The following is a 15,971-nucleotide window of genomic DNA, read 5'->3' on the forward strand; positions in this document are numbered from 1 at the left end:
AAACAAAATCACAATTTTTATTATAATTATTTTACGTAGTACATTATGATTAGTTACTAGAAAATTTTATATAAATTCATAAATTTATCTCTATCAATCATACTCAATCATCTTATGTGGTAAACTGTGAATGATTTTAATTCATATAACCTCACAATTTTTTCTCTATTAATCATAGTCAACCATAACAACAGTTTTTGGCAAAAGATATATATATATAGTGGTAATCAATATTTATTTATTTATTTTTTTTTATGTAGTCCTATAATTTTTGTTTGTGGAACGGTTGGTCAGATTTTAGACATAACAAGCAATGTGCTTATTTCATTGGAGAATGGAAATGCCTCTGACAGACATTATAAGATAGGACTGGCCGGCACTCTTCCATTTTAGTGGGATTCATGGCTCATCATCGCTCCTCTGATTTCTCAATGAAACTACAATTTATCAAACTCTTCCTCTCATTAGCCACCATTAAAGGCGTGTTTGGAAATTGCTACACGTCAATCTTTAGCTTCGGAGACTCACTTACTGACACTGGAAACGACTACTTCACTGATCCAACTGCACAGTGTCTCTTTCCTCCATATGGGGAGAGCTACTTTCCTCACCCCACAGGTCGTTGCTGCGATGGCCGTCTTGTCTTAGACTTCACAGGTCTGCAAATTGATGAGCCTCAGCTTTTTAATCTTTATTCTTTGCCCTCACATATATATATTATTGTTGATGGGATTTTCTTTTTGTTTCTTGTTGGTAGCTCAAACTCTAGGACTGCCATTGATAAAGCCATATCTTGGCTTTGAGAATGGGAATACTGTAACAGGTATTCAAGAAGGAGTCAATTTTGCTGTTGCGGGAGCAACAGCATTGGATGCAGCTTTTTTCTTCGAAAGGGGAATTGATAATGTGTCTACAAACGACTCTTTAAGTGTTCAATTGGATTGGTTTAAGAAAATTCTTCCATCTCTATGCAACACATCGTCAGGTCAGTTTACCAATATAATCATCATCATCATCTTCTTCTTCTTCTTTTTAGTCCTCAATTCCAACCAGTAGTTTGACCAAAATAATAAACCGTTTGATTGATTAGACCTCTAGACGAGTTAGTTTGGCTTTTCATGATTTCCACAAATTTTTGCAAACATTTTGGCACAATTTTCTTATGTAATCAACTTGCAGAGAAACAGTGATGATGGGTAAAAGTAAATCTGTAAATGTGACAGGCAGTCGTCACATCCTTTAACTATAGTATCTTTTTTTGCTTGCATACTTTAGGTTTCAAAAGTTTTCCATGTGTTAAAAGAGATAAATTATAAATATATAATTATTAGTTCTAATATAATATTTTCAAAAAAAAAAAAAAACACTTGTTAATAATTTATTAGTTTATAAATGCAAATTTATTGTAACTATAATGTGTTTTTTTTTAATATTTATGATTAAATTCTTTATTTTTAAGAAAATTTATAAAAATATCATTTAATAAAATGTTAAATCCAACTTACCCTTTTTTTAAATTTTTTTGAGAAATGTTTGAACTTAACCCATGTTATAAGGATTCTCTTTAAAAAAACAAAAAACAAAAAAACAAAAAAAAAGTATGAAGATACAATACTTCACATACAAATCATATTGTATTTTTTAGAGTATTTTTATTATCACAACTTTGATGTGATCAAATATGAGTAATTGTTTATCACTTTTATATGTACTCATTATCTTTTTTGCACCACTCATAGTTGATCACATGTAAAAGTTTTGGCACAAAAATTGTATTTATGATTTTTTTTAACATATCATAATTTGTATGAACTATTGTTGTTATATTCAATGTAAAAATGATATTATTCTACTTACTATCTTAACATAATCATTTAATTTTAAAAAAAAAGTTTTGAACACATTATTTTTTTTTTTTTTTTTTGAGAATACATTATTATTTATTAGTTAATAAAAATTAGGTGATTCAATTTAATGCCATCGGCCTACAAGGCCTTTGGCAAGTTCTCATGAATTTGGTTTGGTAATGAAAATATGAAATGGTTAGAAAATGATTATTTTAATAATTTAATCATAGTTTTAACAATCCTCACATATTTGGAACCCAAACTTTAATTTTTAATATTTTTAATGAGAAGTATATTAAAGTTAGAGATCAAATTTAGGATCTTTTACTCTGTACCATATTAAATTATTAATTCTCTCAAATACTAAATTGTTTAAAGAATGAAATTTAAACATTGAAAATATTTCAAAGCTCAAACACAATTTTCAATTGACAAATGAATTGTTTCAGCAATTATATTAAAAAAATAAAACAAAGTTTCTGCTTCAATATGAGCATGACTACGATCGTCATGAGTGACGCGGCACTATTGTTTTCTTTTATGGGAAATACTTTTAAGATAGATATTGATAATATTTGTCGGTTTACCAAAAAAGAAAATTAATAACATTTTTCGTCATTTCCGTGTTGCAGTAAGAATGACTATTTTTCTTTTCAACCATCTTAATGAGACAAACAACGTGATGGCTACGCTAAAAAAAAATGATAGCTACGTTCAAAAAAATTAAGAAAAAAAAAACGTGATGGCTACTATTCTTCAAAATTCAAATAATTGCGGTTGGTGGTCATATGCTAAAACCGGTACGAGCCTACCAATCAGAGCACCTAAAACATATATATTATTCAGAATTTGTTTAACTACTCTAGCTTTGATTTCATTAATTTCATATTTCTAAATTTCAGATTTATTCAATTAAAGTATTTTAGTCAATAAAGTTAGATAATTGAAATAAATTTTTGTAAAGTGTAGACAATAAGGGTATGTTTGGTAATTGCTTCTTCTCCTTATTTTTTGTTTTCAAAAAAAACTTTTTATTTTTGAAATTACAAAACTTGTTTGGCAACTCAAAAAAGATAGAAAACAAAAACTATTCTCAATACTCAATTTGTGCAGGAAACTGAAAACATGCAAAATGCTATTTTCAGTTTATAATTTTCAAAAGTCAATAAAAATAGACATTTGATTTAATGAATCCAACTCATTTAATGAGTTATCATTAGAGTTCAAATCTAAATAACAACATATTTTAGTATTTTCTATTTTTTTCTTCAAAAAACTATCTTTTTAATTTCAACTAACTAAACATGTTTTTTATTTCAAAAATACAAGAAAATTTTTTTTCTTTATATTCTCATAAACAAGTTTTTGAAAATAGAAAATAAAAAATATTACCAAACATAACCTAAGTTTTACATTTTAGCTTAAAAAAATAGGATCATGTTAACAGTGTACTTAGAACCATTGTTTATAAACTATATTAGGAAAGTTTTAACCACCACTTTCATGGGTAATATAAAAAATTGTAAGAAAAATTAATTGCTTAATCATTTTTCCATAGAATATTTCTAAAAATAGTTCCTGAAGCAATATTATCAAGGAATTTGTTAATATTTTCCATATTTATATATATAGAGTTTAAATTTAAGTTTTTGTATTTAAAAATAATGCATAAAAGATGAGTTTATAGATCGAATGGTAAATTACATCCGGTTGGCATGCAAATTGGCATGCATGTTAAAAACATATAGAACGTGTAATTTAATGGTTGGATTTTCAAAATATGAATTCAATGACAAGTTATTGGGTGATGTAACATTACTAATTACACCAAGTGTAACTTGATCCCAATCCATATATTATAATACTACAACATGATTGTTTGATACTAGTATTTTATTTTATTTTTAGTTTAAAATCCAAAAACACCTAGACTCTAGATCAATTACAAAACACGTATTGGATTTCAATTTTTATTTTTTCTTAAAACTCTATCTGGTTTTCATATTCGATATCTGACCATTGTGATTAACTTTTGTTAACTCTTATCTTATGAATGAAAAAAATCACTTGAACAATGTTACAAATCAGTTAGTGAATATTTTTAATGCAGTCACATGATTTTTCGCTCATAAAAACTTACAAAAGTTAGTCATATAGATCAATTTGACAAATATAGAAACCTTAAAAAATTATAAACCCAAACCCCGGGATTAATTTAGCATTTCAGCCAATTTTTTTGGGTTAGTGAACCACTTTTCATCATGAGGTATGGATCATGATTAGTTAAATACAAGAAATCAAAAAGTCTAATGCCACAGCATAACAAACGACATAATTTATGTCACAACTTGCCTATGTGGTATGTTATTAGTGGCGGAGAAAAGGTGATGAATAATGTAAATTCACAATTTTTTCACTCACAACACACTATGAATTGTGGCATAAATTATGTAGCCAGACTTTTTGATTGTAAATGTTTTTCTATTCGGAATAAGTCAAAGTCCACTCTAGTATCATGTCCGTTTAGGTAACGCTTGATTCTTCAAAATAATTTAAGAAGTCCCTGCTCTTAGCTGGCTGGACTCCTTTCTCATATACTCTCTTTTGTTTATCCAAGTTAATAATCTAATAATGTGGCAAATAAGGTTGTGTTTTTTGTTATTTTGAGAGAGTTATTTTTTAAAAAGAGTTTCAATCGATGACGTCCACTTCTGATGATAATAGCTATTTATCATCAAACTAAGATATCAATCAATTTTTTATGTAGGTGGGAATTGAACCCCAAATCTTCTATTCAATTATTTAGGACACTAAGATTGTGTTTGTTTCAAAGGTGAAATGTTTTTCAATAATTATTCCACTAAATCTCTCAAAAAAAATCTTTTTAAAAATTTATTCGACTAATCAATGAAGTCTTTTTTTTATTTTTGTCTCTTTCAGTTATATTTTTTCTTCTCCTCCACAGATTCTCTTTATTGTTTTCCCATATTTGTCTATTTCTCCACCACAAGTTTGCTTTTGTTTTTTCTTTCATTTCCTTTTCCTTTGTGACAGCTAAGGATGGCAATGGGGCAGAGAGGGGTGGGGCTAAAGGACGGGGTCTTCATCTCCGTCCCGCATGGTTTTGTCTTGCCCCATCCCCACCCTGCCCCGCATGACGGGAAAAACTTTCTCACCCCATCCCTGCCCCTTGGGGCCTCGCAAAGTCCCGCCTCACCCTGTAAAACTCTACTTTTTGTTAATTCGCCCTACAACTGGTACAATTTTTTTAATGAAACCTATTTCATTAATAAAAATATACTTGAAATTATAACTAAATTTATCCCATTAAATTAAATCAATTTTTAGGAAAAAAAATTGAATAATATATCCAAGTGTTTAACAAGACAATCACAAAAAAAAAAAAAAAAAAAAAAAAAAAAAAAATCATATTATAACACATAACAAAATAAAAGGCAGAGTACCACATTAGGTAGAATAAAATAAGTTAATATTGATATGTTTGTTTAAATAGTAAGGTTTTAGGATATGAAAAATTTATAATTATAACTCTTAACAATGCAAGGCGGGAATGGGGAGGGGCAAGGCAGAGTGGGTCTAAAAAGTCTAAATTCATCTCCGCCCCGCCCTGTGGTGTGAGGCTAAAATCTTACCCCATTTCTGTCTCACCACCTTTATAGGGCGGGCAAAACCCACGTGGGGCGAAACGTAGAGGAGGCAAAATTGTCATTCCTAGTGATAGCCTATTATTTAGGGATGTAAATTGTTTTCTCTTATATTATAATGATGATTGGGGGGGGGGGGGGGGGGGGGTGGTAAATTATTTTCTATTATATTGTAAAATTGATCAAAAGTGGTGGTTTTAAATTACCACAGTAACTTTCTCCGCAATAAATTGTTCTAACAGACTTGGAATGACCATTATTGTCGCTTTATGGGGGTGATTTTCTTAGTTTGTTGAGACAATTTTAACCATCACATTTTTTTTTTAATTAGTGTTAAAATGTGACATATCATTTATTTCGTTAACCTTTATTTGAGGAAGGAAATTACTTAAGTTACTAAGCAGATAATATTTAAGAGAAAGCACAAAATTTCTAAATATAAATTATTTACCAAAAATTCTTGAGATAGGTTGAGTAGTCTCTGAGTTCATCACAATTAAAATTATTTTGACAGTACGATGATAATAATAATAATAATAATAATAATAATAATAATAATAATAATAGAGAAGAAAGAGTATAAATGTAAAAACAAAAACAAAAAAACAATAAAGCTATAGTTTACAATAAAAACTCACAACATTTCTCAATTTATTTATCAACCAACACGTGGGCCCCTAAAATCTGTAATTATTATTATTTTATTTTTTTTAGCATGTGTTAGGTGGTACAGACATTTGTTTGTTATTGTGAAATTGTTCTAATCCTACCTAATTTTTATTTTTTAAAAATAGCCCATTTATATTAATTAGTTGAGTGCATCAAATTTTGAGAGAAAGATTAGACTGAATCCAAATTATTGTTTAATTGAAGCTTTGAACCTAATTTACATTATAAAAAAGATATTAATTTGAAAGGATACTAGTTTAATGACCCAAAATAATGCATTATAAATTATTGATTTGATCAAATGTGTTGATAAACAATTATTTTGTTAATCTTCATTATTTTTAGCAGAGTTAATCTTCATTCTTGTATTCTAATTCCTTTTTGATTAATGCTTTGGTCCACCACAACTAAAATTCTGATTCGGCTACTGATTATTCTTCGCTATGATGAAGTAGTTTATTAACCTCTTGATAACATGATATTTCAAAAAATAAAATTTCTTGATAACAAGTTCTTTTATTGAATTATCCAATATATATCATCAATTTCTTTAAAAACACGCTCCACTAATTAAAGGGTGTTTGGTAGAGTAGTTTGAGATGAGATTTTTGTAGTTTTTTGTAGTTTTTTGAAATACTTGTGGGTGAAAAAGTGTATGAAAATGTGTGTAATATTGTTTAAAATTTGAAAATGTGAGTTTAAGTTGGCCTACTAAACAAGCCCTAAGATACACACTTTGCAGAAATCTTTCTCTGAGTTGGCGATATTTAAGAAAGTATTTGTTAGTACCGTTACTAGAAAAAAAGAATGGTACTAACCAAGTTCTTACAATAACCAAATTCTCTTCTTCTTCTTCTTCTTCGATTCAAACCAACTATAAATCTATTAGAGGTGAGAAGTGACCAACTAGATATAAAGTAAGGCTCAGGTCAAATAGCCTACCAAGCTAGGGGAACATACTTTGTTCTTTTGGTATGTGTGATATTCTCCCAATTAAGGGTCTGTTTGATATTCGTTTATTTTGCTGAAAATAAAGATAAAAAATATTGTAGATAAAGATAAAAAAAATTGTCTTGTCTTCCTTATAAAAATGTATAAGTTTCTAAAACTACCCTTAAATAAATTTATCAAAAAATAGTTTTGAAAATAAAATAGGGGTATAATAGAAATATTTTTTATCAAACAGACACTGAATGTTAATGTATTGATTATAAAAAAGATTATCAAAAAGTTTAACGTTAATGTACTTGTGAATATGGAATCATGGATGCATGTTTCAACCTTAACTAGTTAACCAGAAAGACATAGGTAGGGCTATCCATGGCTTGGGTCGGCTCTGGTTTAGGCCTAACTCGAACTCGACCCGACTGAGTCGAGTTACCAAAAATGTGACCCGCAACCGACCCGACATATGGGTCGGACCCGACGGTTCGGGTCATTGGTTGAATGAGTCAGATTCATCAATTTGGCGGGTTTGGGCTTCGTATTGGGTCACTCCTCACACACCTCACTCTCAGCACACTCTCTCTAAAGCTTAACTGTGACCACTCATCCATCTCGGCAATAGCACTGCTCCGACACCACCTCACGCACCGACGCGATGAAGCTCTGCTCCGACCACCCAAGTCGTCTGTTTCCTCTACTCAATGGTGAGTTTTCTCCATCTTTTCTTCCCATTCGACCTCACTACCATGCTCCAGCACTACATGTCTCCAATCCACCACCGCCATCATCCACCCTCGCCAGTATCCAAGCCACCCCCCTCCATGAGCTCTAATCCACATCCAAGCTACCCATCTACGCACATAACCCAATCCCCATTTCGGCAAACCCACACCCACCTTAGCCGATCCACACCCACCTTGGCCGATCCACATCCCACATGCCCACACCCACCAATCGACATTCAAGATGAAAATATACCTAAGAGTCTGAGACTAAGAAGCTAAGAACGGCTGAAAAGACTTAACCCATGGTGGAAAGTGAGGCAAAGTGGTATCAGGTGTGGTGATGAGGTGGCGGCGGCAATAGCAGCTAGGGTTTGGAGAGGAGTGTAGACTGTGAAGGCCAGTGGGTGTGGAGTGAAGAGTTGAGACTAGAGAGACTTGAGATTGAGATTTGAGAGTAGAGAGAACGGAGAGTGATTTTTGAGAGAGTGAGATTCTGATTTCTGAGAGAGTGAGATGGTGAGATGAGATTAAGGACTGAGAGAGGCTTTTGAGAGTGGAACTGTGGAAGAGATTTTGATTTGAAGTTCAGTACGGCTTTGCGTGTGGACTGATGCTTTTGCATTTGCGTGTAATCTCAGTAACTCAGTGTTTAGTCTTATCACTTATCAGGTCATTCTTCATGTGTTCGCCTAAAAAGAACTGAATTTTTTTTTTTTTTTAAATCTTAAACTATCGGTCAGGTCAAGTAATACGGGTTTATAATACCTGAACCCGCTACCCGAACCGAAAATTTGGTTTTTGTGAGAGGCAAACTCTAATCCGACCGACCATGGACTTCGGGTCCACCCGTTGAGCCTCGGGTCGGTTGGACCCGGTCAGTATGGTCGAGTCTTTTACCTGCTGGACAACCCTAGACATAGGAATAAAAATTTCTCTCTAAATTTGATAAGCTACTAATGTAATTAAGCTCAAGAGTTTCTTGGTCATCACAATCTTTTATTTTTTAATGTTATTTTTCGTTCTTATGTTGATATTCAATGAACAGCTAGCTAAAAAAAAAAAAATTATTCCTAACAATAATTTTACATGATAGTGTCTGTTGTAAAGGGGTTTTTTTTTAATGAAAATAACTTCTTCTTTTTTTAGAAAGTTTCAACCTATGATGTCCGCTCCTAATAATAACTCTTTATTATCAGACCAAGACACCAATCAGTTTTTTATGTAGGCAGGGATTGAATCTCAGATCTCTTATACAACCATTAGAGATTTTACTAGTAGAGCTAACTGGAACCCACTAATGAAAATAACTTGGTATAGAGACAATGCTTGACTTATAAGCAATTTGGTCACACCAAAAGGTTTTTTTTACTTACTATATTTTACTCATTTTAGTTTAGATTCTCTCTTTTCCTCCAAAAAAAAAATAAAGATTCTCTCTAACTTTGCCTGATTCTCTGTATTATATAATTTGTTTACACTTTAGAGTGCAACTAATTACCCCTATTGCCTATTTTGCAAGGAAAATTATTGAGTACTCCCTAAATATCATAAATGTATACTCTTTTCTTTCACATGAATTATGGGTCTCACTATAAATTTAATTAGTGAGATCCATTATTATGTGAGAGAGGGAAGTATGCATTTATGGTACTTTGAGATTACTCAATAATTTCCCATTTTTCAAGCCTTTAACATTTTTATTTTTAGATCTTGCACTAGATTTTCTCTTTTAATTTTTGAAATTTTATTTATGACTAAGAAAAAAAAAGTGTCTATTTGGTACAAGACTTTACCTATTAGCTTTTGTTTTTTGTTTCAATTTTTTTAATAAAAAATTAATAAAACTAATTTTTTTTGAAAACCAACTAGTTTTACTTTTTGTGTAAAAATGGATGACATGAATTTGGTTATTGTAAGAACTTGGTTAGTACCATTCTTTTTCTCTAGTAATGTGACGAACATTTACAGAATGCGATGAAATCTTTGGAAGTTCTCTATTTCTAATGGGAGAGATTGGAGGCAACGACTACAATTATCCATTTTCCATGTATAGGAGCATAGAAGAGATTCAGACTTTTGTGCCACTAGTGATTAAAGCAATCGCTTCAGCCATTAATGTAAGAACTTATGTTTAGTAGATTGCAAAGTAAAATTATTTTCCTTTTAGAAAGATTTCTAGATTATTGCATCATGTTTATCTTTTATAATCATTATTGCACTTAGTGCAATAATTATCCTTCACAAATATTGTTTCTTTTTTTCTTTTTCTTTTTTTAAAAAACACACACACAAAAGAGAGGAAAAGGGGTTTTAACATCTGCTTATACGAAAGATAGAAAACATCTTGACCCCCCGCCCCACCCAAAAAAAAAGGAACAAAGAACTTCTATAAAGATGGTTATATCAGCATATAAGAGTGCAAACAATAGAGTGGGAGTCGATGTGTGACTTTTATTTTTATTATTATACCAATAAAAGTCAGAAAATTACAAAATAACTGGATGAATCCAGCTGTGATGTCCTGGAATATTGGCTGCTAGATTAGCTATACAAAAAACTGAGCTCAAGATGGCTCTGGGGACACAAAAAGGTTTAAAGACAATACCCTGCTGTTGTAAAGCAACAAGATCTGCAACCATAGTCTTTTCCTGCCATCTAGTAGAACATTTAGAGTTACATGCCTTAACTATGCTACTGCTGCTGCACAAAAACAAAATTCTGTAGAATCCCAAACTCCTAGCTTTTAAGGCTGCTTCCACGATTGCTTCCTGTGATTTGAATCTTTTACAATCAAACAAGTTCAGCATGAAGTGAAAAGAACAATGAAATTTAAGTTTCTCTGCTGAACACTAAGAGTTAAGTTTTGGTAACTTTTTTTTTTTTTTTGTTGAGAAACAACACTGTAATTTTACTCAAAGAGAGCCAAATTGGTTTGAATTAAAGAAACTAGGTGTGGAGGAACATCCTCCATCCACACCGTAAACTCGCTAACATGTCTTGCATGTCTAGCAATGTTGTGGGCTGAACTATTACCTCGTCTTAGTACATGACCAAACTCAATATTTGAAAAATCATTAGCTAACTCCTTTGCTTTGTCAACTAAGTGTCCATAGTCTATCAAGGATGGGCTCTCGCACAAAAGGGCATCAAAGGTGTGATTTTTTGAGGACGTTTCTGTTGTCAACTTCATTGCTTCCTTCCAATACAAAACCAGTCCCCCACCTCTATGAATCCGAGGTACAAAGAACATGTAATCAAATTGTAAATTCCATTTTATTTATTTTTTTAGCCTTGCTTCATCTGTCCATGTCTCGGCAATGAACACAACAGATGGATCTTTTGCCCAAATTAAATTACCGAGCTCCTTCTCTGTCACTAGGTTCCCAAGCCCACGACAGTTCCATATTAAGAGACTCATGACTCTTGGCGGGGCTGCTCAGCAGCCTCCACCGTTAAAATTAACGAGGGATTGATCTTCATCACTTGCAACCTTTTGCTTGGAGAGTCTGTGGAAGTCACCATGCATATACTCAACTTTCTCTTAATTTTTTCATCACGCTTATTCTCTGCCCCAGCTAGGTCAACTTGGCGCATGAGTCTTTTCCAAGTCCTAATGCTTGTTCGGTGATCATTAATCTTGGTCGTTGATCCGCTAGCCTCATCATTTAGATTGGTAGGCACGTGCGTATTTTGCATGGAGGCGGCTAGGGTTGGTATCATAGAAGTTTGGTTGCACTCCAATTCTGCTGCCTTAATGGAATTAGGTGTGGCTTGTGTCCAGTGAAAGTTATCACTAGACACGTTGGATTGCAGACATGTGACACGTTGGATTGCAGACATGTGTCCACTCTTAGACACGTGTCCGCAATCGTGTCCACTCTTGGACACGTGTCTGCAATCCAACATGTCCAGTGATAACTTTTACCGGACACAAGCCCTTCCCAAATTGGAATTAGCATTAGACACTTCAATGCTATTCCCCACAAATCTTGTCCCCATTAATTCCGTATCAATTGACTTAGCTGAGCTGGAGTGATTAAAGACCAAATCAAATTCATCCTTTTTGGAAAGGAAATGAGAATCATTGCACCTTACGTTAGTCATAATCACTTCCTTATTTTTCGGCATTGAGTGATTATCACTTATGGCCCCAAACGTTTCTGTCTCCATCCCCAAACTTCGCTGCCCAAGTACTTCTGTAACTGCTTCCACGGTCTGATTTTCCTCCTCCCATTTCTCTGCCACTGTTGGTTCTGTGTCCGCTGGAGTTGTAGTGCGTGACTGAACATGAACCACATTATGAGACCTACCTTCATCCCTGCTCCGTGCCAGCAATCTGCTTGCCCTCTTCTCATAGTAACCGGGGACGTAGATCACGTCCTTCCCTAACGATTTGTATGGCGGTGCTCTCAGAGACGGGCCAAATTGTTGTTGGTCCAATGTTAAGGTACCATTACTTTGAACCCATAGCTCGCAGTCCCTGTTATTGTGATTCAGGCACCCACACCAATGGCATAGACTCGGTAATCGTTCATATTTGAATCTAATCCATCTCTTCTCTCCACTGGGTAAGGTAATGACTCTACCTCTACACAAAGGCAACGTGACATCAAGCATTACCCTCACTCGAAAAAAACTACCTCCATCCTCATCGACCGCTCTGTTGGACCTTTGAATATCACTCACTATTTTGCACAAATTTTCTGCCACTTTCCTAGTTAGAAAACTAGAAGGGATGTCGTGGACTTGAACCCAAAATGGTACTTTGTTGAAAGCGAGCTCATGCACCGGTGCATCTCCTGTATATCGTTGCATGTTGATCAAATGCCTATCAAAACTCCAAGGTTGGCTTTTTAAAATTTTATCGACGTCTGCTAGATTATTGAACACAAACAATACAATATTTTTTCTTTGGTTCCTAACTCAGAAACCATTTGTCGCCCTCCAAAGTTGCCAGAAAGTGCTAGCAATTGCTTCCATTTGGAGGAATCGTGAGGTGAAGAATTTCGCAGCAATAACAAATTCGCCCCTCCTATGATCTTCAGGGAGGATGAATCCAGACCTCTCCTTATCCGAGAGTGATAGATTGTTCCAACGCATTGTCAGTTGTTCCATCGTCCACTCAGGTAGTTCACAAGTTCAATTTTGAAGGAGAGAATTTTAGGAACTGTTTCCCCAAACCCACAAAAAAATATATTACCACTAGCTTGAAGAGTATACGTGATACTCTTGAGAACAGACGTTGACAAAACAAACTCTCCTTCAAAGAAGGGACAATCATTCTACAGCCTAAGCAAAGGAGGAGATTCTGCTTTCTTAGAAACTGAGAAACTAAGATGGTGTCTAAGTTTTGGTAACTTGAATATTATAAATAAAAATATTCTATCCCACTTTTAAGTGTTTTACTTATACTACCAACCAGTGTTAATTTTACTCTCTCTCTCTCTCTCTCTCTCTCTCTCTCTCTCTCTCTCTATATATATATATATATATATATATGTGTGTGTGTGTGTGTGTGTGTGTGTGTGTAGCATTCACTATATATGACACTGCACTCTAATTTTATTTTCTATAAACACACTACCTTTAAAGAGTTTTTCATGATTTAAACATTGCCTTGCAGGAGTTGATTGAGCTAGGGGCAGTGACTCTCACGGTTCCAGGGAACCTACCAATTGGATGCATACCAGCCTACCTAACATCTTATGAGACTGCAGATACGGACCAATATGACCCCGAAACTGGCTGTCTAAACTGGTTAAACAAGTTTTCTGAGTACCACAATGATCAACTTCAAAAAGAACTAAGTAGGATCCAAGCACTACATCCACATACCAATATCATCTATGCGGATTTTTACAATTCTTCAATGCGTTTTTATCGTAATCCAAGCCAATATGGTAACTCAACCTACTTAATAATTTTCTTTGTTTTGCACATATTGACAAAACAGATTGATGATTGCATTTGTTAGTACTTAGAAGCACTCTTACATGAAAAAAAAAAAAAAACAACAACAACAACAATAGACTAGCTTTTGGAACCACAAGTCTCGTAAGGGAAGTATATTCTGTAAATAATATGATTTTCTTTTCCGCGAACAGTCGTGACATTTACTTACAAATAGCCACCAGAGTCTCTTGAATAAATCAGTTTGTTTTAAATCTGGATGATTTGCTAGAACCCATTCTTGGAGTCAAAGTATTTCTTAAAGATTGCATTTATTACACACAAATTGTTACACACACCATTTTTGAATTGAAACCATGACTTGAAGTCATAATTTTAAACTTGAAAATCTCACGGTTTCAGTTTAAAGGAGTTTCTTTGTTTATTACACAAACTGTTACACACATCCCATTTTTTAAATGAAACTGTGACTTGAGTACCACCCCTTTTTTTTAAACTTGGAAATCATAACTACAAGTCACTGTATCGGTTCAAAAATAGTGTGTAACAACTTGTGTGCAATGAGTACCACCCCTTTTTTTTAGGAAACAATAATACTTATTAAAACACACAAACACAAAAGTAATATATAGAGTTTTTTAAACAGACTTATAATACATTACATAACCAGATTACCATTTCATGTTCATTTTAGGTTTTACTGGAGGAGCACTCACAGCATGTTGTGGAGGGGGAGGCCCATACAATTTCAACACATCAGCGACATGTGGTGATCCTTTGGTGAGTGTTTGTGACGACCCTTCAAAGTATGTTAGTTGGGATGGTGTACACTTAACAGAAGCAGCATATCGATGGATTACCAATGGTTTACTAGAAGGGCCATACACCATTCCTCAAATTAGTATCTCCTGTGTTTCACAAGATGCATAATATAAGCCGCGATCCAATTACAACCTTGTCGGGTGCTATGAGTTTTGGCATTACCTGGATTGCCCTGTTGGAAAATTAAGCTTCGTTGGAACGTGTTGAATTAAATTACTTCGTTCTGTGGCCTCATAATGAGTTATTCAGTCCATAAAATTAAACTGAGATCGATAATGTAATGTGACGACTTTAAAAAATGAATTTTGCAAATTTGTTTGCACACACAATACAAGGCTAGCTATCAGGCCATATACATACGAGAGGTAAATATAAATGCATAGCTCATAAAAACTGAAATCATATCACTGAAATGGCCTGAAATATTCTTGTAGGTAGACACCAAAATAGGATCCATAGCCATATTATGAATTGTTTTTTACTTAATTACAATCCCTTCATTTATAGACTCTAGAACCAAACTGACTTTTTTTTTCTTCTTCTGTCACAAATAAAACCTATATAAAAACAGATTTTGGAAGCCTATTTCAAAACAAACCCTTTTTAAATGCAAAGTTTAAAAATTGTGTTTTACAAATTGCAATTGTTCCAAGTGGGTATACTCTTTTTATGTCATATAAAAAAAATATTTTTACCCTTTAGATTACACACTTAAATGATCGCAACATATATAGTTGATTAATATTTTACCTTTTTAAAAATTATGAACATAGTTTTCTTTAGGTAAAATTAAAACTGTATTATCAAAGTTTCAGAATATCGCATTATTTAAGAAGCAACAAAAAAAAAATACTAGCTCTCAAAACAAATCTATCTTATCATATTTGGAAAAGCTAGCACTGCCAAACTGGCCCTAACAACTTGGAAGTTAACTAAAACAATTTGTAGGCTAATTTTTAGCTAAACTGAATGTTAATTGATGGGGGTAAAACCGAAGGCAGACGGATCCAATTAATTGAGTTCGTCATAAGCAACGGCGTTAAGAAAAGGGATGGTCTAAATGGACTAACAGTCAAAGAGCTGGTAAAAGGAATCGTGTCCCGGACGGAAGGGCAAGGAGACGGACGAACTCTTTGTAGTGGACAGATTCCAATAAGACGGACGCAAGGGAGACAGGAAGCAAAGCCACATGGCACCTACGTGGCCTAAGTGATCTCCAAGAAACCTAATATGGAAATGTCTTAATGAGGATCTTCCCCATAAGGAAACACCTTCTCCACCAAGAAACGAAGGTCGGCTCTACACTACTATAAAAACCCAAAACCCTCAGAAATTAAGGTACGCATGCGATACCCCAACTTTGGCACTCTAAAGTTGTAAAAGTTCTC

The 15,971-nt window shown here is 33.5% G+C and overlaps 1 protein-coding gene across 1 annotated transcript; it reads left to right on the forward strand.

Annotated features, from left to right (window-relative positions):
• The first annotated feature begins 297 nt into the window (after positions 1-297).
• LOC142634420 (GDSL esterase/lipase At1g31550-like) lies at positions 298-14,912 on the forward strand. Its single transcript, XM_075808711.1, has 5 exons — positions 298-657; positions 758-985; positions 9,820-9,968; positions 13,475-13,751; positions 14,456-14,912. The coding sequence occupies exons 1-5, from the start codon at positions 402-404 to the stop codon at positions 14,689-14,691; spliced, it is 1,146 nt and encodes a 381-aa protein (XP_075664826.1). The 5' UTR covers positions 298-401; the 3' UTR covers positions 14,692-14,912.
• Positions 14,913-15,971: the final 1,059 nt, after the last annotated feature.

The sequence above is a fragment of the Castanea sativa genome, chromosome 5 (genome assembly GCF_040712315.1).
Source record: "Castanea sativa cultivar Marrone di Chiusa Pesio chromosome 5, ASM4071231v1".
NCBI lineage: Eukaryota > Viridiplantae > Streptophyta > Magnoliopsida > Fagales > Fagaceae > Castanea > Castanea sativa.

Bases quoted from the DNA above. Each gene is read 5' to 3' on its own strand.
- LOC142634420 (XM_075808711.1), top strand. From the start codon at position 402: ATGGCTCATCATCGCTCCTCTGATTTCTCAATGAAACTACAATTTATC. The intron at 658-757 runs GTCTGCAAATTG...TCTTGTTGGTAG, and splicing joins TCTTGTCTTAGACTTCACAG to CTCAAACTCTAGGACTGCCA. The intron at 9,969-13,474 runs GTAAGAACTTAT...ATTGCCTTGCAG, and splicing joins CAATCGCTTCAGCCATTAAT to GAGTTGATTGAGCTAGGGGC.